Here is an 18,830-nt window from a genome sequence, read left to right on the forward strand (position 1 = left end):
GGACTAATTGTAAATACTAGTGAAGTTCCCTTTGTAAAGAAATTATTTGTTAAGGAATCTTTAATTGAGGGTCATAATTACACATTATTTATGATCTCAAGCTTGTGCCGGTGTCACCCACACTTTCATTACAAATGCGTGTCATCTAATTTGGCATGCTAATGCTTTGAATATTTTTTTAATTCATTTGAAAACTTTAAGCACTAATTGAAACAGCTGCTTTATTTGAACAGCACTTATGAAATGATATGTAAACAAACTCTCCTTCATGTTTTGGTAGCAATTAAGTCCACTTTCATCAGAGAGTTCTTCTGCTCCACTCATACTCTTCACCTGGGAGTGAAGGGGACTTCAAGCCTGGAGCTCCTGTTTCTTCCCTTTGACATGCACACGCGCTACTGTGTCATCATCCTCAGAAACAAAGCGGTGAGAACACGACTGTGGCAAGGGCTTTCATCATGGGCTGGCACTTTAATTGAGTAGTCAATGCAGGTGACATGAAGGCAGAGCTTATCCTCACAAGCAAAAAGTTACACTATTTGTGGGTAAAATTTATAATGTGGGGGGTGCCTGGGTGGCTCTGTCGGTTAAGCGTCCACCTTCAGCTCAGGTCATGATCTCACGGTTCATGAGTTCACGTGCCACATCGGGCTCTGTGCTGACAGCTCAGAGCCTGGAGCCTGCTTCGGATTCTTTCTCTCTCTCTCTCTCTCTCTCTCTCTCTCTCTCTCTCTCTCAAAAATAAGTAAATGTTAAAAAAAAAATTAAAGAAAAAATATAATGGCTGCCTTAGAAAGTCCCATAGGAGCAGACTGGCTGCATGCCTAACCTTGCTGTGGCTCTGTCTGTATTAGCTTTATGTATTTGCATAACACATTGCCAAACACTGAGGGGCTTAAAGCAGTACACATTTATTGTGTCGTGTTTTTCATAGATCAGAGGTCTGGGCATGACCTAGATGAGCCTTCTGTTTAAGGTCTATTACGTCTTCAATCAAGGGATCTACCAGCACTGGATTCTCTTCAGAGGCTCCATTGAGGAAGGAGCTGCTTCTAAGCTCTCTCAGGTTATTGGCAGAATTAATTTTCTAGTGGCTCTGGCAATCATGGAGCTTGTTTCTTTTTCTTTTTTTTTTTTTTTTTTTTAATGTTTACTTATTTTTGAGAGAGAGAAAGAGACAGAGCACAAGCAGAGAAAGGGCAGAGAGAGAGGGAGACACAGAATCTGAAACTGGCTCCAGTCTCTGAGCTGTTAGCTCAGAGTCTGATGTGGGGCTCGAAATCACAAACAGTAAGATCGTGACCTGAGCCAAAGTCAGATGCTTAACCAACGGAACCACCTAGGCACCCCAAGGAGCTTGCTTCTTTAAAGCCTGCAAAGGAGAGAAAGATGAGAGAAGGAAAAGAAGGATGGAAGAACAGAGGAAGGAAGAGAGAGAGAGAGAGAGAGAGAGAAAGACAAGACAGCCTTTAGAGGAAAAGTTTTATAGTATTATCCCCTTCCAGAAAGAAACTGCCATATGTTGACCTGAGGAGGGAATTTATAACCCCTAGAAGATAGCCCCACATATATCAGTTGTGTACCAATTATGTGCTATATTGAATGCAGATACAATGAAATAATGGTAATTGGAAAGAGGTATTATATTGACCTGGTGTCTACAGAATCATTTACACATGAAAAATAATATAGCCTACTAAATATGTAAAGAATAGTTTAACTGTACTTAAAATTACCATTTAGGAGGTAAAACCGCTATTTTATATTAATGTTAAATCTTGTTTTATATTTTCCTTAAAAGAATCCAGGATTTAACTGAATAGCTGCTCTACATGATAATTTGTGAAAAATAGTGACTATAGTGTGACTAGTAGTTTAATCAAATGCCTCTTAATCCCTTTTTTATATTCATTTATAATACAGTCCCAGAAAATGCTAGGGTTAATTGTCAATAGCAGAGTAAGAAGGCTGATTTTATTATTTAAATTAAACTATTAGAATATGAATGTTTACGGGGCACCTGGGTGGCTCAGTCGGTTAAGCGGCCGACTTCGGCTCAGGTCATGATCTCGCGGTCCGTGAGTTCGAGCCCCGCGTCGGGCTCTGTGCTGACAGCTCAGAGCCCAGAGCCTGTTTCAGATTCTGTGTCTCCCTCTCTCTGACCCTCCCCGTTCATGCTCTGTCTCTCTGTGTCTCAAAAATAAATAAACGTTAAAAAAAAATTTAAAAAAAAAAGAATATGAATGTTTACTTCCATAAATTTTGTCTAAATTAATCAAAATATAATTACACTTATCTTGGCATCTCAACTTATTAAAACATGTCTTTTAATTACATATATTTTGTTGTCAGAAAAAATATTAAGGAAAACAGTAATCATGAAATTATATTGCTATCAACTGAGAAATAATGCCTTTAAACTAAAGTATTGCATTGAATTACAATGACTTATGTGGGGAAACACATCTATTAACTTACACATTCAATTTATTGCTAATTATATTGAAAAATGCAATTACACGCTTAAATAGATAATCAAACATCCAAGTCCACCTAGTTAGCTCCTGTTCTTATTAAATGTGTGATAACTGCTTTGCCATTAAGAACCACCTGTTGAAAACCGTAAAGTAATTAGGCCTCAATTTGATAGCTTTCCATGTGTAAAACAGAAACATTTCTACTACCACGGCTATTAAGGAAAGGCCATTAGTTTCATTTTGGCTGTTCCATTTGAACTTCCAAATAAAAAAATGAGATGACTTATGTAATAGCTGTTTGAAAGTACAAACAGTTTACAAAATTTCCATCAATGTTCATAGAAATTCTTAGCCTAGGGGAAAAGCTACAAAATCCCTACAAATTCAAGCTATCCAATGCCAGAAATCTAAAGGCATTTCTGCTCATGCGTGGATGGGGGGTGCAGATTGAATAGATGAAGGTGGAGTAGAAACAAGACCTAGTCCCTGAGGAATTACATCTGCTGGGATGAGGGCTTGACAGACCCACACACAAACCCTGCAAAGTACAAAGCAGTGTATTGATACAACCCTGGGGTTCTGTCTTTACTGTCATGCCTGTGTGATCATCTCTTTTGCTGGGATCATCTGTGTGAGAAAGGCAGAGACATCAAGCAGGGATCCTTGATCTGGGGCCTGTGTTAAGACTGGATTCTATCCAGTTGCAACCATTTGCTGTGCCCCAAGCAGCCATCTTTCACCAACCCATGAGCTTTTATATGGAACCAATCTAGACTTCTTCTCCCCCCTGGTAGCTTTATCTTGTAGTCCTTCATTGTCCTTTTCTGTCTACAGAACTTGGTCAAAACAAGTAGAAACCAAAGTCCAGGTATTGTTGACTTGAGGAAGCCAGGGTGGGAATCAGCATATCTGAGCAACTTATGGAGATTGTCCCATTCCCACACTGGGGCCCCACACACCAAAGAGAGTTTCAGCCTTGCCAAACCAAATAACAAGTTGACAGAAGAAGGGTGCCTATGCCTAGGTAGACGAATGGGCAAAGCCTTCTTACTGATTTATGGTCTACAGCAATTTAGTCTAAGGCTAAATCTTACCAGTTGTTAAATATATCGTATGTCAGTTTGTCCGTCTCCCTTATGTTTGCATAAAAAAAGGGACCACTGATCTTTTTGCCCTGTCCCTCATTTCATTCTCCCTCAGTCTTCTGTGTCTTTCTGTCTCTGCTACTGCAGAGATTAAGCTGGAAGTCTTTATCATATATATTTTTAAATATTCTATAATCAAAGTGCAACTATTTTCAATCGTCATTACTGTATAGATTTTAGTAATACTGATTTTTGTTTAATTTTATTGAATGTGAAAGTAAAAACATTATATTATGGTAAACTCTTTACATAATTTAAATTTAGGCAAACTAATGTCAGTTTTATGAACGTTATTTTTATAACTGCTGGGGCTGAGTATCATTTGAGGGCGGTTTCTTTTCAAAAAAATTTTTTAATGTTTATTTTTGAGAGAGAGAGAGAGAGGGAGGGAGGGAGAGAGAGACAGAGCATGAGAAGGGGAGGGTCAGAGAGAGAGGGAGACACAAAATCTAAAGCAGGCTCCAGCTCTGAGCTGTCAGCACAGATCCCGACGTGGGGCTTAAACTCCTGAACTGTGAGATCATGACCTGAGCCAAAGTTGTATGCTTAACCAACCGAGACACCCAGGCACCCCACTTTTCTATGATTTTTAAAGGCAAGCCATGTTTCATTCACCTTTTGATTTTTTTATTCAGTTTGTTACAACTGCATTTTTTTTAAGTTTATAAATTTTTTTAATGTTGATTTATTTTTGAAAGAAAGAGTCAGAGGGGAGAGGCAGAGAGGGGCAGAAAAACACATAATCTGAAGCAGGCTCCAGGTTCTGAGCTGTCTGCACAGAGCCAGACACAAGTCTTGAACCCACAAACCATGAGATCATAACCCGAACTAACATCAAGAGTCTACTGCTTAACTGATTGAGCCACCCAGGTGCCCCTTTTTTGGAGTTTATTTATTCATTTTGAGAGGGAGAGAGAGAGAGCAAGTGGGGAGGGGCAGAGAGAGAGGGGTGGAGAAAATCCCAAGCAGGCTCTATGCTGTCAGCACAGAGCCCAATGCGGGGCTCGAACCCACAAACCAGGAATTCATGACCTGAGCCAAAATCAAGAGTCGGCCACTTAACCAGCTGAGCCACCCAGATGCCCCTACAACTGCATTTTTTGTTGTTGCTGTTGTTTTGCTAACTACACTCCTCCCCATACCCCTGAGTTTTTTACCAGGGAAGCAGAGAGAAATTGAAATCCCATCTGGGCCATAAACACTATGAAACATTTAGTAATCTTATGATGCCTGCTGACAATTTGGAGGCAGGTTAAGTGAACTTTAAACTCTAGATCATTGTGGTAAGTGTTCACAAAACTACACGTAGTTTGAGCCCCCTCCATGCTGCAAAGCCTTCTCCCACTTGACCCATCCTCCTTTCTGTGAGACCATCATCCTGCAATTAGCCCTGCAACCTTTGTCTTTTTTTTTTAATTTTTTAATGTTTATTTATTTTTGAGAGAGAGAGAGAGAGAGCACAAGCATGAGCTGGAGAGGAGCGAAGAGAGGGAGACTCAGAATCCGAAGCAGGCTCCAGGCTCTACACTGTCAGCACGTGGGACTCAAACTCACAAACCATGAAATCATGACCCAAGCCAAAGTCAGACACTTAACGGACTGAGCCACCCAGACACCCCAATCCTGCAGCGTTTTTCAAGAAAAACATGAGAAGAAAATGAGGAAGATAGTGAAATTTTAGTTGAATAACTTAATTATATTGTTACAATCACTGTTATTGAAAGCAGGAAGGTAATGAGCAGAGGCATGACCTGATTTCATCTTTGTTTTAGAAAGCATCTCTGGAGCGAAAACAAAGAGTAGATTAAGAGTTGGAGAAAGAGACTGGAGATCAAGGGACTGGTTCAGAGACTCTTGTAATCTATGACACCACTCCACATATCTCTGTTCTCTCTTGCCTTCTGCTTTTTGCATACTAGCAATAAAGACAGAAGGATGTGAAAAAGCAATGGTGAAAGAAGAGGTGATGATGTTGGATTTGGGGGAAGGAGCAAGGGGACAAGAAAGAACTGCAAAGGTGATGATATCAAGATCAATATTGGGGTCCCCGGGGTTGAGTGTCCAAATCTTGGTTTTGTCTCAGGTCATGTTCCCAGGGTCATGGGATTGAGCCCCATGTCAGGCTCTGGGCTGGGCCTGGAGCCTGCTTAGGATTCTCTCTCACTTTCTTTCTCTCTCTCGCCCCCCCTCTGCCTCTCTTGAGACCCCACTCTCTCTCTCTCTCTCACACACACACACACACACACACACACACACACACACACTCTCTCTCTCTCTCTAAAATAAAATTAAAAAAATTTTTTAATATTAAAAAAGATTAATCTTAATGACAGTTTGCATGATGTTCACAGTTGAAGGGAAGCAAATTTTCATTTACTTACAGAACAATTGATAGCAAATAAATGAACAGCAATAGAAACTATTCTGAGAAAGACAGTGATAAAGACAAAGAGTGATTGTCAATCCCATTGCCTCCATAACTTCTAGAGTCTAAGCCCAGCTTCCTATTATTTGGCAAGATGTTTTTGTACAATATACCATATATTTTTATTAAATAATTCATATCTTGTGCCGTGTAAATATATGTTGCTTTCTCAAAATGTCGGAAATAATCGCTCAAGCACGCAATTAAGACTGTGTTGAAATTGTGTTAAGAAAGTTGTGCTTTTTAGTGCAAGCATACAGATCTCTTTATACATTTTCTTTTCACCCTTACTGAGTCTCTTAGAACAATCATTCTATGAAGAATAGTATTTTAAAAGAACAGTGATTATTCTTACTGGTCAGTTTCACATTATAATTATGGTAATGTCAAAGAGCCACCTACAATGATAAATGTTCTCTAGTGTATGAATCTAACATTTTAGAGTTTTAACTTAGCTCTCACGTGCCTGTTTAGTCGTCAAAATAATATAACATTGTTCAGTCAGTTCAAACAAATTATAAAACCTAGCAAAATCTAGGCCCAAGATTAGAGAATAAGTAGAATTTTAAGACCTGTGAAACAACATGGGGGTTTTCTGTATAAAATGCTTTTTATTTTTTCTCTAAAGATTAAGGTTGTTTGGGTCTGGAGGGCATCCATGACATGTCCAAGGTTACCCAGCTAATTAGTAGCAGAGCTGGGATTAAAACTTTTCTGCCAATTCATTGTTTGTGTTCCTCATTTCTAGGTCATTAACAGCTGGTCTTGTAAATTTGCATGCAACTGTGTTATTTGAGGACTACAATTTAACTAGATACACAAGAAGAACAAAATGTCTTTTGTGAGGGTTTCTCACAGTGGACAATGGGCTTTGGCATCCTTCTGGAAAATATAATAAAAGTCTAAGTAAACATCCTGACTGTAAAATATGAAATTAAGGGCAGAAAGGAAATTTAATAGACTCCTAGAATAGCTCACATTGATACGTGTCTGTTATGTGTCAGATCATTTCATTTCCCTTGTCACAGCCTCCAGGCTTGGAATGTAAAGGGCTTCTCCACTTTAAAGGAGTTGTTTATTGCATTGGTATTCCTTTCCTGGTCTGATTTTATTGCCAGAAGAGTAGAGTGAAATAATTAGACGATACCGCAGTTGATTTTCCTGAACAATTTTCTGACACAGGCATTATTTTCAATTATATTAAGTTACTTTTTAATAAAAAAGAACACTGAAAGTGAACAAGTTAGACAAAATAGTTTTTGAGAAATGATAATGTATCGTCTGAATAAGATGTGGCATTAAATGGAATTGAATGGAGTTTTAGTTACTGATATTTCATGGCTAGGAGGCTTTTTATCATTTTTTTCTTTAATGTTTATTTTTGAGAGAGAGAGAGAGAGAGACAGAACGCGAATTGGGAAAGGGTAGAGACAGAGGAGACACAGAATCTGAAACAGGCTTCAGGCTCTGTGCTGACAGCTCAGAGCCTGAAGCCGGACTTGAACCCTTGAACCATGAGATCATGACCTGAGCCGAAGTCGGATGCTCAACCGACTGAGCCACCCAGGTGCCCCTGTCATTTCTATTTAAGGGAAATATTCTAGCAAATAGTACTTTGCTCCTTTTGGATCAACACCCATGAGTTGGTAGTTATTTTCTGCAGCTAGAGACCAGGTTTCATTCAGGCACACATTTAAGAAAACATGTAATTCTGATAACTTTATACTCACCGAGTCTAATTTCTTATGAATACTATATTTTGGGTAGAACAACTGATTTTTTTAGATAAAAATGAGAAAAAAGTAAAATAAAAGTGAAAACTGAATATATTGTTTTTTCTGGTCGCTATTGAACCTTTGTACTTGAATTATCATTGAAAATTTCATCAGTAGTATTGACCACTCACTTGTATTTGGAATAAAACATGCATACACAGAAAACCCATTTCAGATGGCTAGGTTAGATTTATATTTGCAAAGTACAAGGTTGCTTAGGAAATATTACTCTATGAAAATTTCATATAATGTACTGTTTATTACCAGGAGTGCATGGATTTAAATGCTAAACAATTTAAAACATTCAAAGTTTTCCATATTTCTTTTTTCAGCATGAAGTGAAGATAATTATGGGTCATAATTAATAAAATTCTATGGAACATTATCACATGAAAGTAAATGATAGTTAATTTATTATAAACAAATCCCAATTGGGGAAGAATAATGAAGCTGTAAATAAATTGACCTCACAACCAGAAATGGTTTATTCTTACATTGTTTCCAGATTCACTTTCAGTGTTTGCCATTTCTCTTGTTATCTAGGATATTTACATTATTTTGGAATATGTATTTTTATTATGTGATCAGTTTTCTTTTATATCATTTATGTACGCTCTCTCTGGAGTAGTCTCTCAGACATACAGTTAATATTGTTTTAAGATTGTAGGGCAGTTCGGACCAGTGACAAGTCCCAGCTTGGAAGCTAAGTTTGTTCTCTTTTGCTTTCTTCATAGTTAGTTGCATGTCTGTTGTAAGGCCATTCTGGTAGAAGGTTCTGCATTGTATGGCTTAGCCCTAAATTTGCCAGTGCTCATTTTCATTGATCCTGTCAGGTCTCGACCCCACTCCAGATCTCTAGAGTCAGACCTGCATTTTCACAGGTGATTTATATGTCATGAAAGTTTGGGAAGCTATGCCCTCAAAGAATGGTCCCTTTCCATTTAGAGTGATCTCAAAGGGTTAGATTCCTGATATGTGTTACCTCATTGAGTCCTTACCACATCTTTACTATCATTCTATTTCTTAAGATGTAAGCATTTTTTTAAAGCCTTTATTATGGAAAATATAAAATACAATTGTAGAAATAAAACTGCAATAAATCCCCCTGTACCTTTCTCTCATCTTCAACAGTGCAGGACCTAACACGTTACATTGTTATAATGACTCAAATCCCAATTATCACATAATTTTATTCACAAATAATTCAGAAAGTGTCTCTATAACAAAAAGATTTCGGTTTTTTGACATAACCATGATACCATTATTACTAAATATATTGTAAATTTGTTTCTTAACATCCAACCACAAGGCATTGTTCCTATTTCCCTGATTGTCTCATGATTGTACATTTTTTCTGTCACTTTCTTTGTCTTTGTTTGAACTGTAGGGGAGGAAAAATAATTTTTCTTCCGCCCTTCTGAATTATTGCCTGAGACTCTTGTAATAAAAGATAGATTAACAAGAAAAAAAATAGACATTAACATGTATACCTCCTGTATTCATGAGAGATACCCAAGGAAAAATGAATGACCCCTCAAGGTGGCTTAGAATTCAGGCTTAAATACCATCTAAATAGGGAAAGGGGAGAAGGGATGTTGGCCACTTAGAGGGGAGTAAATGATTTTTAGGAAAGATGAATGGGCCCTTAGAAGAATAGATGGGAGACATGATACTTTGTGACAGGTTGTCACTGTACAGTGTCAACTTCTAGTCTCTTCTTCTGATAAGAGTTAATCCTTGGTTGATGAAACTCTTAGGAAGGGAATTTATGATACTTGAATTTCTTTTGGAGGATCTGTCTTTATGCAGATAAGGCGAGTTCAAAGAAAGCCTCTCCTTGCATTTGATATCTTTCAAGTGCCTACAACTCAAAACTATCAATATACCAAAGCAACACATTCTGGCGTGACATTTTCTGCTTCCCTTCAGAATCAAGATCTAAATAATATTCATCCACTGGGATTGTATGATGTCTCTTGAGACTCCCTGTCTCCTCTTCCTTTTCTTTTAATCTCTAGATTTCTAAAATGTACTGGTTTTTTTTTTTTCTTTTTAATCATCCCATTTCACAGAGGCCGAGACTGAAAGTCAGAGATGTGGCAAACTTGCCTGAGGCTTAGTAGCTAGTAAGTGACAGTACCAGAGTTGAAACCAAGCCTGTCCGTCTTTACTGATAGTTGCTTATATTATGTTGCTGCCCCTGCACTGACCCCACTTTTATTTTCACTCTCTCTGTTTAGTCTTCTGCATTTCTTGCCTAATTACTCTAAAAGGTCTGCAGACCCTCATACGCTCATTTTGAAAGCTTGCACTTTAAAATATAGACACTTGGGGACTCAGACATCCTGCAGAAGTGATATCACTCCCCTCCAACAATAAATTACAGAATGAAGGAAAAAAAATATTTCTTTCTTCCTTGGTTGTTTATGTGATTTAAGCTAGCAGTCTGCCAAGGATATTCACAGCTACAAAGATCAACTGCTGTCAGTGCTATCCTGGTGCCTTCTTAATCCTCCTCTCCGCTCTGGGTGCGTACAAAGTTTCCCCCACACTGTGGGAAGACTAATATTTAAGCCTTACCTCTCGCCCCTCATTTAGGGCTTACGTTGCTTAGCAATGCACAATGCATGGATGTTTTTATAGTATACAGATTTTTCTCACAGCAGAAAGATGTTTCCTAATTTTTTCTGAGCTTTTGGAATTTAATATCACTGTGTGGTTGTATTTTAGATTGGAGAATTAATTTATGTTGTGGAAGGAAAAGGTACGATCCCATTGCCTTCCAACTTCCACCCAACGGATTCCTCAACTCCACTTGGCTACAGCAGTTCTCCAGAGGAAGGTAGAGTATACGTGTGTTTTATTTCATTTAAAATGTCAAGGGATGGGACTGTTCCTCATATAGTCATCCAAGCATACTCCTAGCAAGTTTTTCCAGAAATAATTAGGTTTTAAAAGGATCCCTTTTAACTTTATTATGTCAACATCCATGGAATAGAGCACCAGTTTAACAATGAATGTCAGTGGTGATTTTTTTTAAATCCTTATTTTTTCATTCTTTGGATAAATATTGAAATTTGGCATTCGAAGTATTTACTCACCAAATTTTCAGTTTCCTGAATAGTTTGGAAATCACTGTACTCCCAAATTGTATATATTGTAATATATTACCTGAACTTGCACCCTGAATTTGTACCCTCCATTCTAAAGCGTAAGGTTGTTAGTGGAAGAAAAAGACAGTTTTTGCCAGTCTCTGACAGATGTCTTTACATTTATTTCTACTTCCCTTAGCTTCTAATCACTGATAGCACAATGATCGCTTCATGTTTGAACATGCTGGTATTTCTATGAAAGAACCCTTTGAGTTCTTTTGAGCATTCTTTTTAGAGATACCAGCAAAATATCTTTGATTCCTGAAGACTTACTCTTGAATTACTGAATTAGGACTACTCAAAATGAGTTACCTGTGTTACTCTACTCTTCATTAACTAATGAAGGTCACACCTGCAGTTTTATATTTCCAGCCTTCCAAGTCCATCCTGAATAGCATGGTCAAGAGCATAAGTGATCATTGAAGCCTTACATGTTTTTGCTTCCCCTAGTGTTAAGTAAGGACAATCCTGTTCTGTATTTGAAATGTGAGCTCCGTCAGGTCTTGGATGTGGACCTTAAGTTGCCACTGACTAATGAAGCCAAGGAGAAGGCCTTGGCTTTTGCAGCACAGCAGCAGATGTCGGATATAGAGTATGAGCGACGGTTGATCACAGGCACTCTGGAGAGCAGTAGTGTTCGCGTGGCCATCGCCCTCCTGGGGCTGACGAAGATTGAGGTGAGAATGGAGGACAGATGATGCACTTTTTTCTCCTTTTAAAAATATACAGAGTTGTTAATCATAACATTTTGACATAGAGAAATGATGAATGCTGGTTTTCCCCAGAAGGATGGCTCGGTAGCTTTTTTTTTTTTTTTTTTTTTTTTTTTTACCACATTAAATAAATCTGAAACAAAGCGTTCTATTAATGTTAGCATGAGTGCTAATTTTAATAGTAATAACTAGATTACTGGTGACTTCGCATACTAGTAATTTTAGGCATTGCGGTGTAATCGCTTCATTCCCAGTTGTCCTTTGTTCTGACTACACATTAGAATGCCCTGAAGAACTTAAAGTAAGGGAAGGCAGGGTGGGGAGAAACATGTTCTGCAAGTTGTCCAGGATATTCTGTGCATCCAGAGAGGGTCATCCCTGCGGTCAGACTACCAGGCTGAGAATCCAGACTCTGACACTGTCTACCTGTGTAACTGTGGGCTGATTCCTTAAAAATCATCAATCTTCAATTTTTGTACTTTTAATCTGAAGATAGTGGTAATTGACAGAAGCTAAGTGAGATAATCACGTAAAATGCTTACCACATTACCTATTATATAAAGTGCTCTATGTATGGCATTGTTGTTCTTGTTATTATTACTGTTACTGTGGAATCTGTTATTATATCTTGAACTCTATTTATAAATGGAGTTCGGTACAGTCGAACCTCCACAGAGGCAACAAAGCGATTCTTTAAAATGTAAACCCGGTCACATTGTTCTGCTGCACCCATTCCTCTGTTGGCTCTCCAACTCATTCAGAATAATACCCAACATCCTTAGCATGGTCCTCAAGACCCTCCCGGACAGTCCCGCCTCTTCCCTGATCTCACCTCTACTGGAGCCCATTCATTCATGTCACTCCCTCAGCATAGGCCTCCTTGCTGATGTTCAAATGTCCAAGGCATGCTCCCCATGCCCCCTGCACTTCTGAGGTTTATTTTCCCTAGACATTACAGGCTACTTCCCTCAATTACTTCAGGCCTGCTAGAATTATGCTTGTATTATGAGATTATGCTTGTATTTTTTAAAAAATTATTTTGTATTTTTTAAAAAGTATTGCTTACATCGACCAGGCACTTTCCAAATACCACACTTCCTTCAGTTTTCTCTATAGATAGCATTTATCACCTGACAGTAATATATTTATTTGTTTACTCATTGTCTATCTCCAGCAAGGGAATTTGTGCAAAGACATTTGTTTAGTTAACTCTCATATCATCAGTGCCTCAAAAAGTGTGCTGTGCCAAAGGTAGTCACTAAATCTTCCATCAGTGAAGGAATAAATGGTAAATGTTTTCATCCTTGCTTGAGAATTACCTTCATTTGCATATATTACAACAAAATACTTGGCGTTGTAGGATTTCTTTTTTTATTTGTCAGAATGCTAGAATCAGTACGGCATAAGCACAGATCTCCAACATTTACTGATGGTATTTTAGGGTTGACCTGAACTTTTAAGTTCTGATTAGCTCAAAAATATCAAGGCCTGAGGTTCTCACACCCTCTGGACTGACCCATTTACGGACTCCATTCACGAAGCTGTTGGCTCTATTTAGCTCATACCAACATGCTTACTTCTGTGAAAGAGCAGTGAATTTGGGAAGGTTTTGTTCAACTTGCAGTACAGTATTACAACAGAAATGCTTGATATGTGGCCATTTCAAATTTTAACCCTATCACAGTGTGTTCTCTCACTCTCTCTTTCCTTTTAAATTTATTTTCAGCATTCTTACCTCTTAACAAAACATTTTATTTAAATGAGAAATGCTGGAGGGAGATGGATTTTGTCGGTGGATCCCCTTTCTATTATTTATGCATGTATATAGTTTCTATTTTTCTCCCTCTTCTTTTAGTCATCTCTGTAATCCAGACGTTTTGTGTTTATTATTGTATTTATCAAATTATGTTTTGTATAGTATATATTTTTATATTTACCTGTTTCTCTAGGATTGTGGAGTCCTAGAAATCTAAAAATCGTTATGATGTGTTTTTATTTACCCCTAATTGTCGTGTGCATGAGACGTGCTCTGCCATTGTTGAATTGAATTGAATATGTGCTTGAACAAACAAATAACGTTTTAAACCTGAGGTTTTCATATCTATCCAGGTTGCCTCATAGACTGATTTTTCACAGTCCGAGCCATCTTGTGTACTTACCCTTGTCTACTTACCACATTTGCAGGATAGGCATCTGTGTGTGTGTACGTCTCCCAATTGGTTGCTGGAAATAACAACAACATAATGATAATTTATGAAAAACCCTTGCCTTTTTTAAAATTAAAATTGAAATGTTTTAAATAGCCTCTAAATTTAAAAATTAAAAGTTTTTTTTTTTTACCTGAAGATTACTATTTTCTTTGAATTCTGTGAATATCACACATCTTTGATTTCAGCCAAAACTTACCAGATGCACAAAATAAGTAGAGAAGGGTTGAATGTGCCAGTTTAAGAAAACCAGCTGCAGCAAATCGGAACTCACAGATGCATCTTATTCTGTTCATCCACATCTAATCATAAAGGGTTCTTTTCAAGTGCAATTATCAGTGCACTCTTGAACCATAATAATGCTAATAATTTTTACAGCGGAACAGTAAACAAGATTAATTTTAAAAAGACTCTCTCCTTATATAGTGTTTCACACCTTTTTTCCAACATGCTTTTATGTGCACTTTGCAAATTATTTCAGTGACCCCATGGAGAAACATAAAGGAGGTAGAGTTCCTCTTGTAATACAAAAAAAGAAATGACTGAGGCATAAACAAAAAACAAAACAAAAAAAGACTTATGTTGCCCTCACCGACAGGATGGCAATTACAGCCCAGATCATGGTAGAGACGTTGTATTTTAAAGCTGAGAAAAGGAATCAAGACACTCAGAGACACATAGTCCAACCTCTTACAGACCTGCAAACCAAGCATCTGAAGTAGTAAGATGGTAACCTAAGGTCACACCACTGATTTGTGACGGAATAGAAATGAACCCATGTTTTTACCCCCAGTCCATTACTCTTTTCCTTCCCCTGTATAGTGTCCAAATGATATATTCACTTCATTAGTCAATGAAATTGGCTAATGAAATAAAAGTCTAGAATGCGCTGTTATAGCATAAAATAACCGCATAACAAAATCTAAAATCAATCTTGGTATAAATCTGTTTAGAACTAAATCTAATTGAATAAATGTAATTCCTTTTCTACCAAAGAAAAGTGGCATATCTAATTTTTTTTTTGTATAGAACCATGTGGAATTTGAATTTTTGAAATATTTATAGAGTAATAGCAAATTGATATATCTACTTTATATACTGTGAGAGACAGGATCTTTTGTCAGGACCATGAATTTCTGCCACTTCACCACTTAGCATTCGTTTATTGAATTCATATTCTATTGGTCATTACTAAATCAACTCTAATGATATATTCAGAGACACTGGAAAGAAAACTTACAGGGTAGTTTCCTTGTATTTTCTCAAGTTCATGTTTTAAAAGCCATGCCATATACCCTGGGATAAATGGTAGAAAAAATCATTGAAATTTAGAATTTAATAATATGTTTAAAAAAGGAAATCTGGGTGCCTAGGTGGCTCAGTCAGTTGAGTGTCTGACTCTTGATTTCAGTTCAGGTCATGATCTCATGCTTCATGGGATTGAGCCCCATGTCAGGCTCTGTGGAGCCTGCTTGGAATTCTTTCTCTCTCTCTCTCTCTCTTTCTCTCTCTCTCTCTCTCTCTCTCTCTCTCTCTCTGCCCCTTCCCCGCTTGTGTGCTCTCTCTCTCTTTCTGTTTCTCTCCCTCTGTCTCAAAATAAATAAGCATTTAAAAAAAAAAGGAAATCTAAAAGATCTGCTTGGTGAGAATTCAGAAAGGTAAAGGCAATGGTTTTTGTATTTGTATAATTTAAGTGCACTATAATCATGAAGTAATCCTATTGATACTGTCAAAGATAAACAAAGCTAGATACTAGTTACAGCAGTAAGGAGAGACTTTATTCTTTAACTGTTGAAACAGGGAGAAGGATCCAGCATGAACTGAACTTAAATTTGCACAGAAGAAACTGAGAGTTTTAAAGGGAGGGTGAGAAACTAACGAAGGAAGCTGGGAACTTAATAATAATGAGCAGAGTCAGGGAAGTGGACATTTATAAGTGGGAGGGGGTTGGTCACTGTGATCTGGATTTGTTCATTGATGCTTATCTGCAGGAGAAATGAACTTCTAGGATCTTTATAACTGGAGACAGTGGTACAAATTAGAATGAGGTACCTACCTGGCTGTGATTACTGTTTCCTTGATTCTGAGGACCTTGAAAAGACAGTTCTAGGTGGTGGAAAACTTATCTCAAAAAGGAGAGAGAAAAATGGAGACAGTGCAATGGGTGGAGGAGGAATAAAGGATTTATAATAGCAAGCTTTTTAAAGTAACTGTTCTAAGAGGAGGTTCGGGGTGTATCTACCTATCACCAGGTTTTGACTGGAACAAACAGTATATTCTGGTGGCAGCATTGAGCTCCTTCAGGTAGGCAGTGTTTTTTTTTTTAATTTTATTTTTTTAATGTTTATTTATTTTTGAGACAGAGAGAGACAGAGCATGAACAGGGGAGGGTCAGAGAGAGAGGGAGACACAGAATCTGAAGCGGGCTCCAGGCTCTGAGCTGTCAGCACAGAGCCCAATGCGGGGCTCGAACTCACGGACCGTGAGATCATGACCTGAGCCGAAGTCGGACGCTTAACCAACTGAGCCACCCAGGTGCCCGAGGTAGGCAGTTTAAGGGGAAGTGGGATCATCCAAGGGTTATGTATGGCCTTGAATTGTTAGAAACTATGTCAGTGCTTGTTCAAGTCTACGTGTGTGTGTGTGTGCACGCACATGTGGGAGGGAAGGGGATAGGCAGAAAAAAATCATTTGTACTGAAAATCTGCAGTTATTGTAGGCCAAGGTTGAGGCCTACTGAGTAAAGGGCTTGGAGGACTCTGACTAGAGTTTGGCCAAGAAGAGAGTCTATGTTAATATACCATGACTCAATGACTTAAAGATATAGAAGGCAGATGATATACATTTAGATTAAAGAGCTAATTGCTGATGTGAATAGATAATTTGTTCACAGTGACTCGAAAAATGAACCAAACACCAACAATGATAAATGTAAATGAATTAATTTGTTTTTTAATTGACGTGATTTTAGTTTCCAAAATAAAGTAGTTGAAAAATGTTACTTTGTAGAAAAAAAAAATTCCTGTGGAGTTTATAGATAACAAACCCGGTGAATGAAGAAGATTGCTGATGGCACTAACATTTATTTTTGTTGAGTAATGATACTCTGACCAGGATCATGATAATGATGATGACAGTGATGCTACTAATAGCGAACATTTACTAAGTACTCAAAATATGTTCCAAGGACCTGGATTTTGTTTTCATTTTAAATATTCACACCAGGGATAGGCAGTGTGTACTTTTATTGCCCATATTTTACAAATGAAGGCTTTGTGGCTTTGGTTATAGCCTGACCAAACTTATTTAGAGTTGGGTTATAAATGCAGGTTACTCTGCCTTTAAGTGTGCTTGGTCTAACCATTGGGTTGTGCTATGTTAGCAGTAGAGCATCCAAATAAAAATAAATGATCACCTACCTCTGTGCTTTGCATTGCTTGGTTCACACCTAGAGAGCCAGCTTTCTCTTCAGTGTTCCATTTTAGGAAGGACAGTATTGAACTAGATTGTGTTTTGAGGATCATATGCATGATGGTGAGTTGTTGTCACCCCCATTATATAAGTAGTGGCTGAAGGGACTAAAAATATCAAACCTGTGTAAAATGTATGTTTGGAATGGGAGAGGGAGAAAGAAAAAAAGGTAGGTTTGGGTGTCTATGGAGGGGCAGGACCTAATATACATATATGTATATGTACATGCACATATACTTACAAAATTGTCATTAGCAAAAGAGAGGGGATCATGTTTTTTTTTCTTTCTTTTTTTTTTCTTGAGAGAGAGAGAGAGAGAGAGAGAGAATGAGCAGGGGAGGGGCAGAAGGAATGGGAGAGGGAGAACCCCAAGCAGGCCCCACACCCAGGGAGCCCAACAGGGGTCAGGATCTCACAACCATGAGCCAGAATCAAGAGTCAGACCCTCAACCAACTGAGTCACCCAGGCACCCCTAACTGTAGTTCTCATAAGAACTAGAACTGATGGGTTAGATTTTAAGCAGCACAGGGATCAACTCAAGGAAGAAAGTACTTTTTCAATGCCATTCACCAGTGGAATTGGTTTTTCCCTGTAGCAACGAATTCAATACGGAAAGGATTACAGCAAGGGGCATTGAGCATGTCTTAATAAAGGATGATTCCATTGATTGTATAAAACATGTTAGTGTTCTCTTCCACCATTTAAATAATACTGTGTCTAAAGAAATGAACTAAATGAACTAATTAATCCGTTGGTGGATTTTTTTCACAAATAAGGGGTCTAAGTATAAAATGCTTTTTTGTGTGTGTTTTGGAGGTAAAGGCTAAGAGAATTACATTCCAGTGATTGTTTATTTGCAGACTTGTGCTCTCTTTACTACCTCAAAGTTGAAGAAGCCTAAGTCCATTTCATACACGGCAGAACTGAGCCTTCCAGAATATTTTGATATCCCCAAGAAAATCTACATTCCTCAGATTCCGGAAACTCAAACTAAATTGACTCAGCCTCAAGGAATTCAACCTGCAAATAAAACAGGTAATCAGTACCATGGGGACTGCAATATTTTGTTCTGTCCCAGGAGCTGTGAAAGACTAAAATTTAGAGATTATCTCTACTAATAGGATGTTCATAATATAATTGAAGAGATGGTTCATTGTATATATATGTTATTAAATATTTTGCATTATAACCAACATACTCTAATACAGTAATCTAAGTTATGTACTGAATTTAAGTGCTAAATTGCTGATACTGAAATTTGTAGACCTGTTGTTACTCTTTGTTAAGGAGTGGTTGTCCGATACAGATAGTAAGTACACTTTGAGAAAGGTGAGCTCTTGCTTTGACAGTGTACTAGGTTGTAGCAGTTGTGCTGGAGTCAAGGCTCAGGTTAGCTTTTAAGAATAGGAGAGATATTGGTGGCAAAGGCATATCAGAGGAGAACAGGTGTTATTTATGAGTAAT

General features: G+C 37.8%; 1 protein-coding gene across 1 annotated transcript in view; it reads left to right on the forward strand.

The window, feature by feature from the left end:
• The window catches only part of CFAP47 (cilia and flagella associated protein 47), a 543,896-nt gene that overhangs the window by 301,406 nt on the left and 223,660 nt on the right, over nt 1-18,830 (forward strand). Inside the window, exons 42-45 of the mRNA XM_042974584.1 lie at nt 281-426; nt 10,553-10,664; nt 11,425-11,651; nt 18,227-18,401. Of these exons, the coding sequence (XP_042830518.1) occupies nt 281-426; nt 10,553-10,664; nt 11,425-11,651; nt 18,227-18,401 (660 nt within the window). The remainder of the gene's footprint in view (nt 1-280; nt 427-10,552; nt 10,665-11,424; nt 11,652-18,226; nt 18,402-18,830) is intronic.

Source organism: Panthera tigris, chromosome X (genome assembly GCF_018350195.1).
Source record: "Panthera tigris isolate Pti1 chromosome X, P.tigris_Pti1_mat1.1, whole genome shotgun sequence".
Classification (NCBI taxonomy): domain Eukaryota; kingdom Metazoa; phylum Chordata; class Mammalia; order Carnivora; family Felidae; genus Panthera; species Panthera tigris.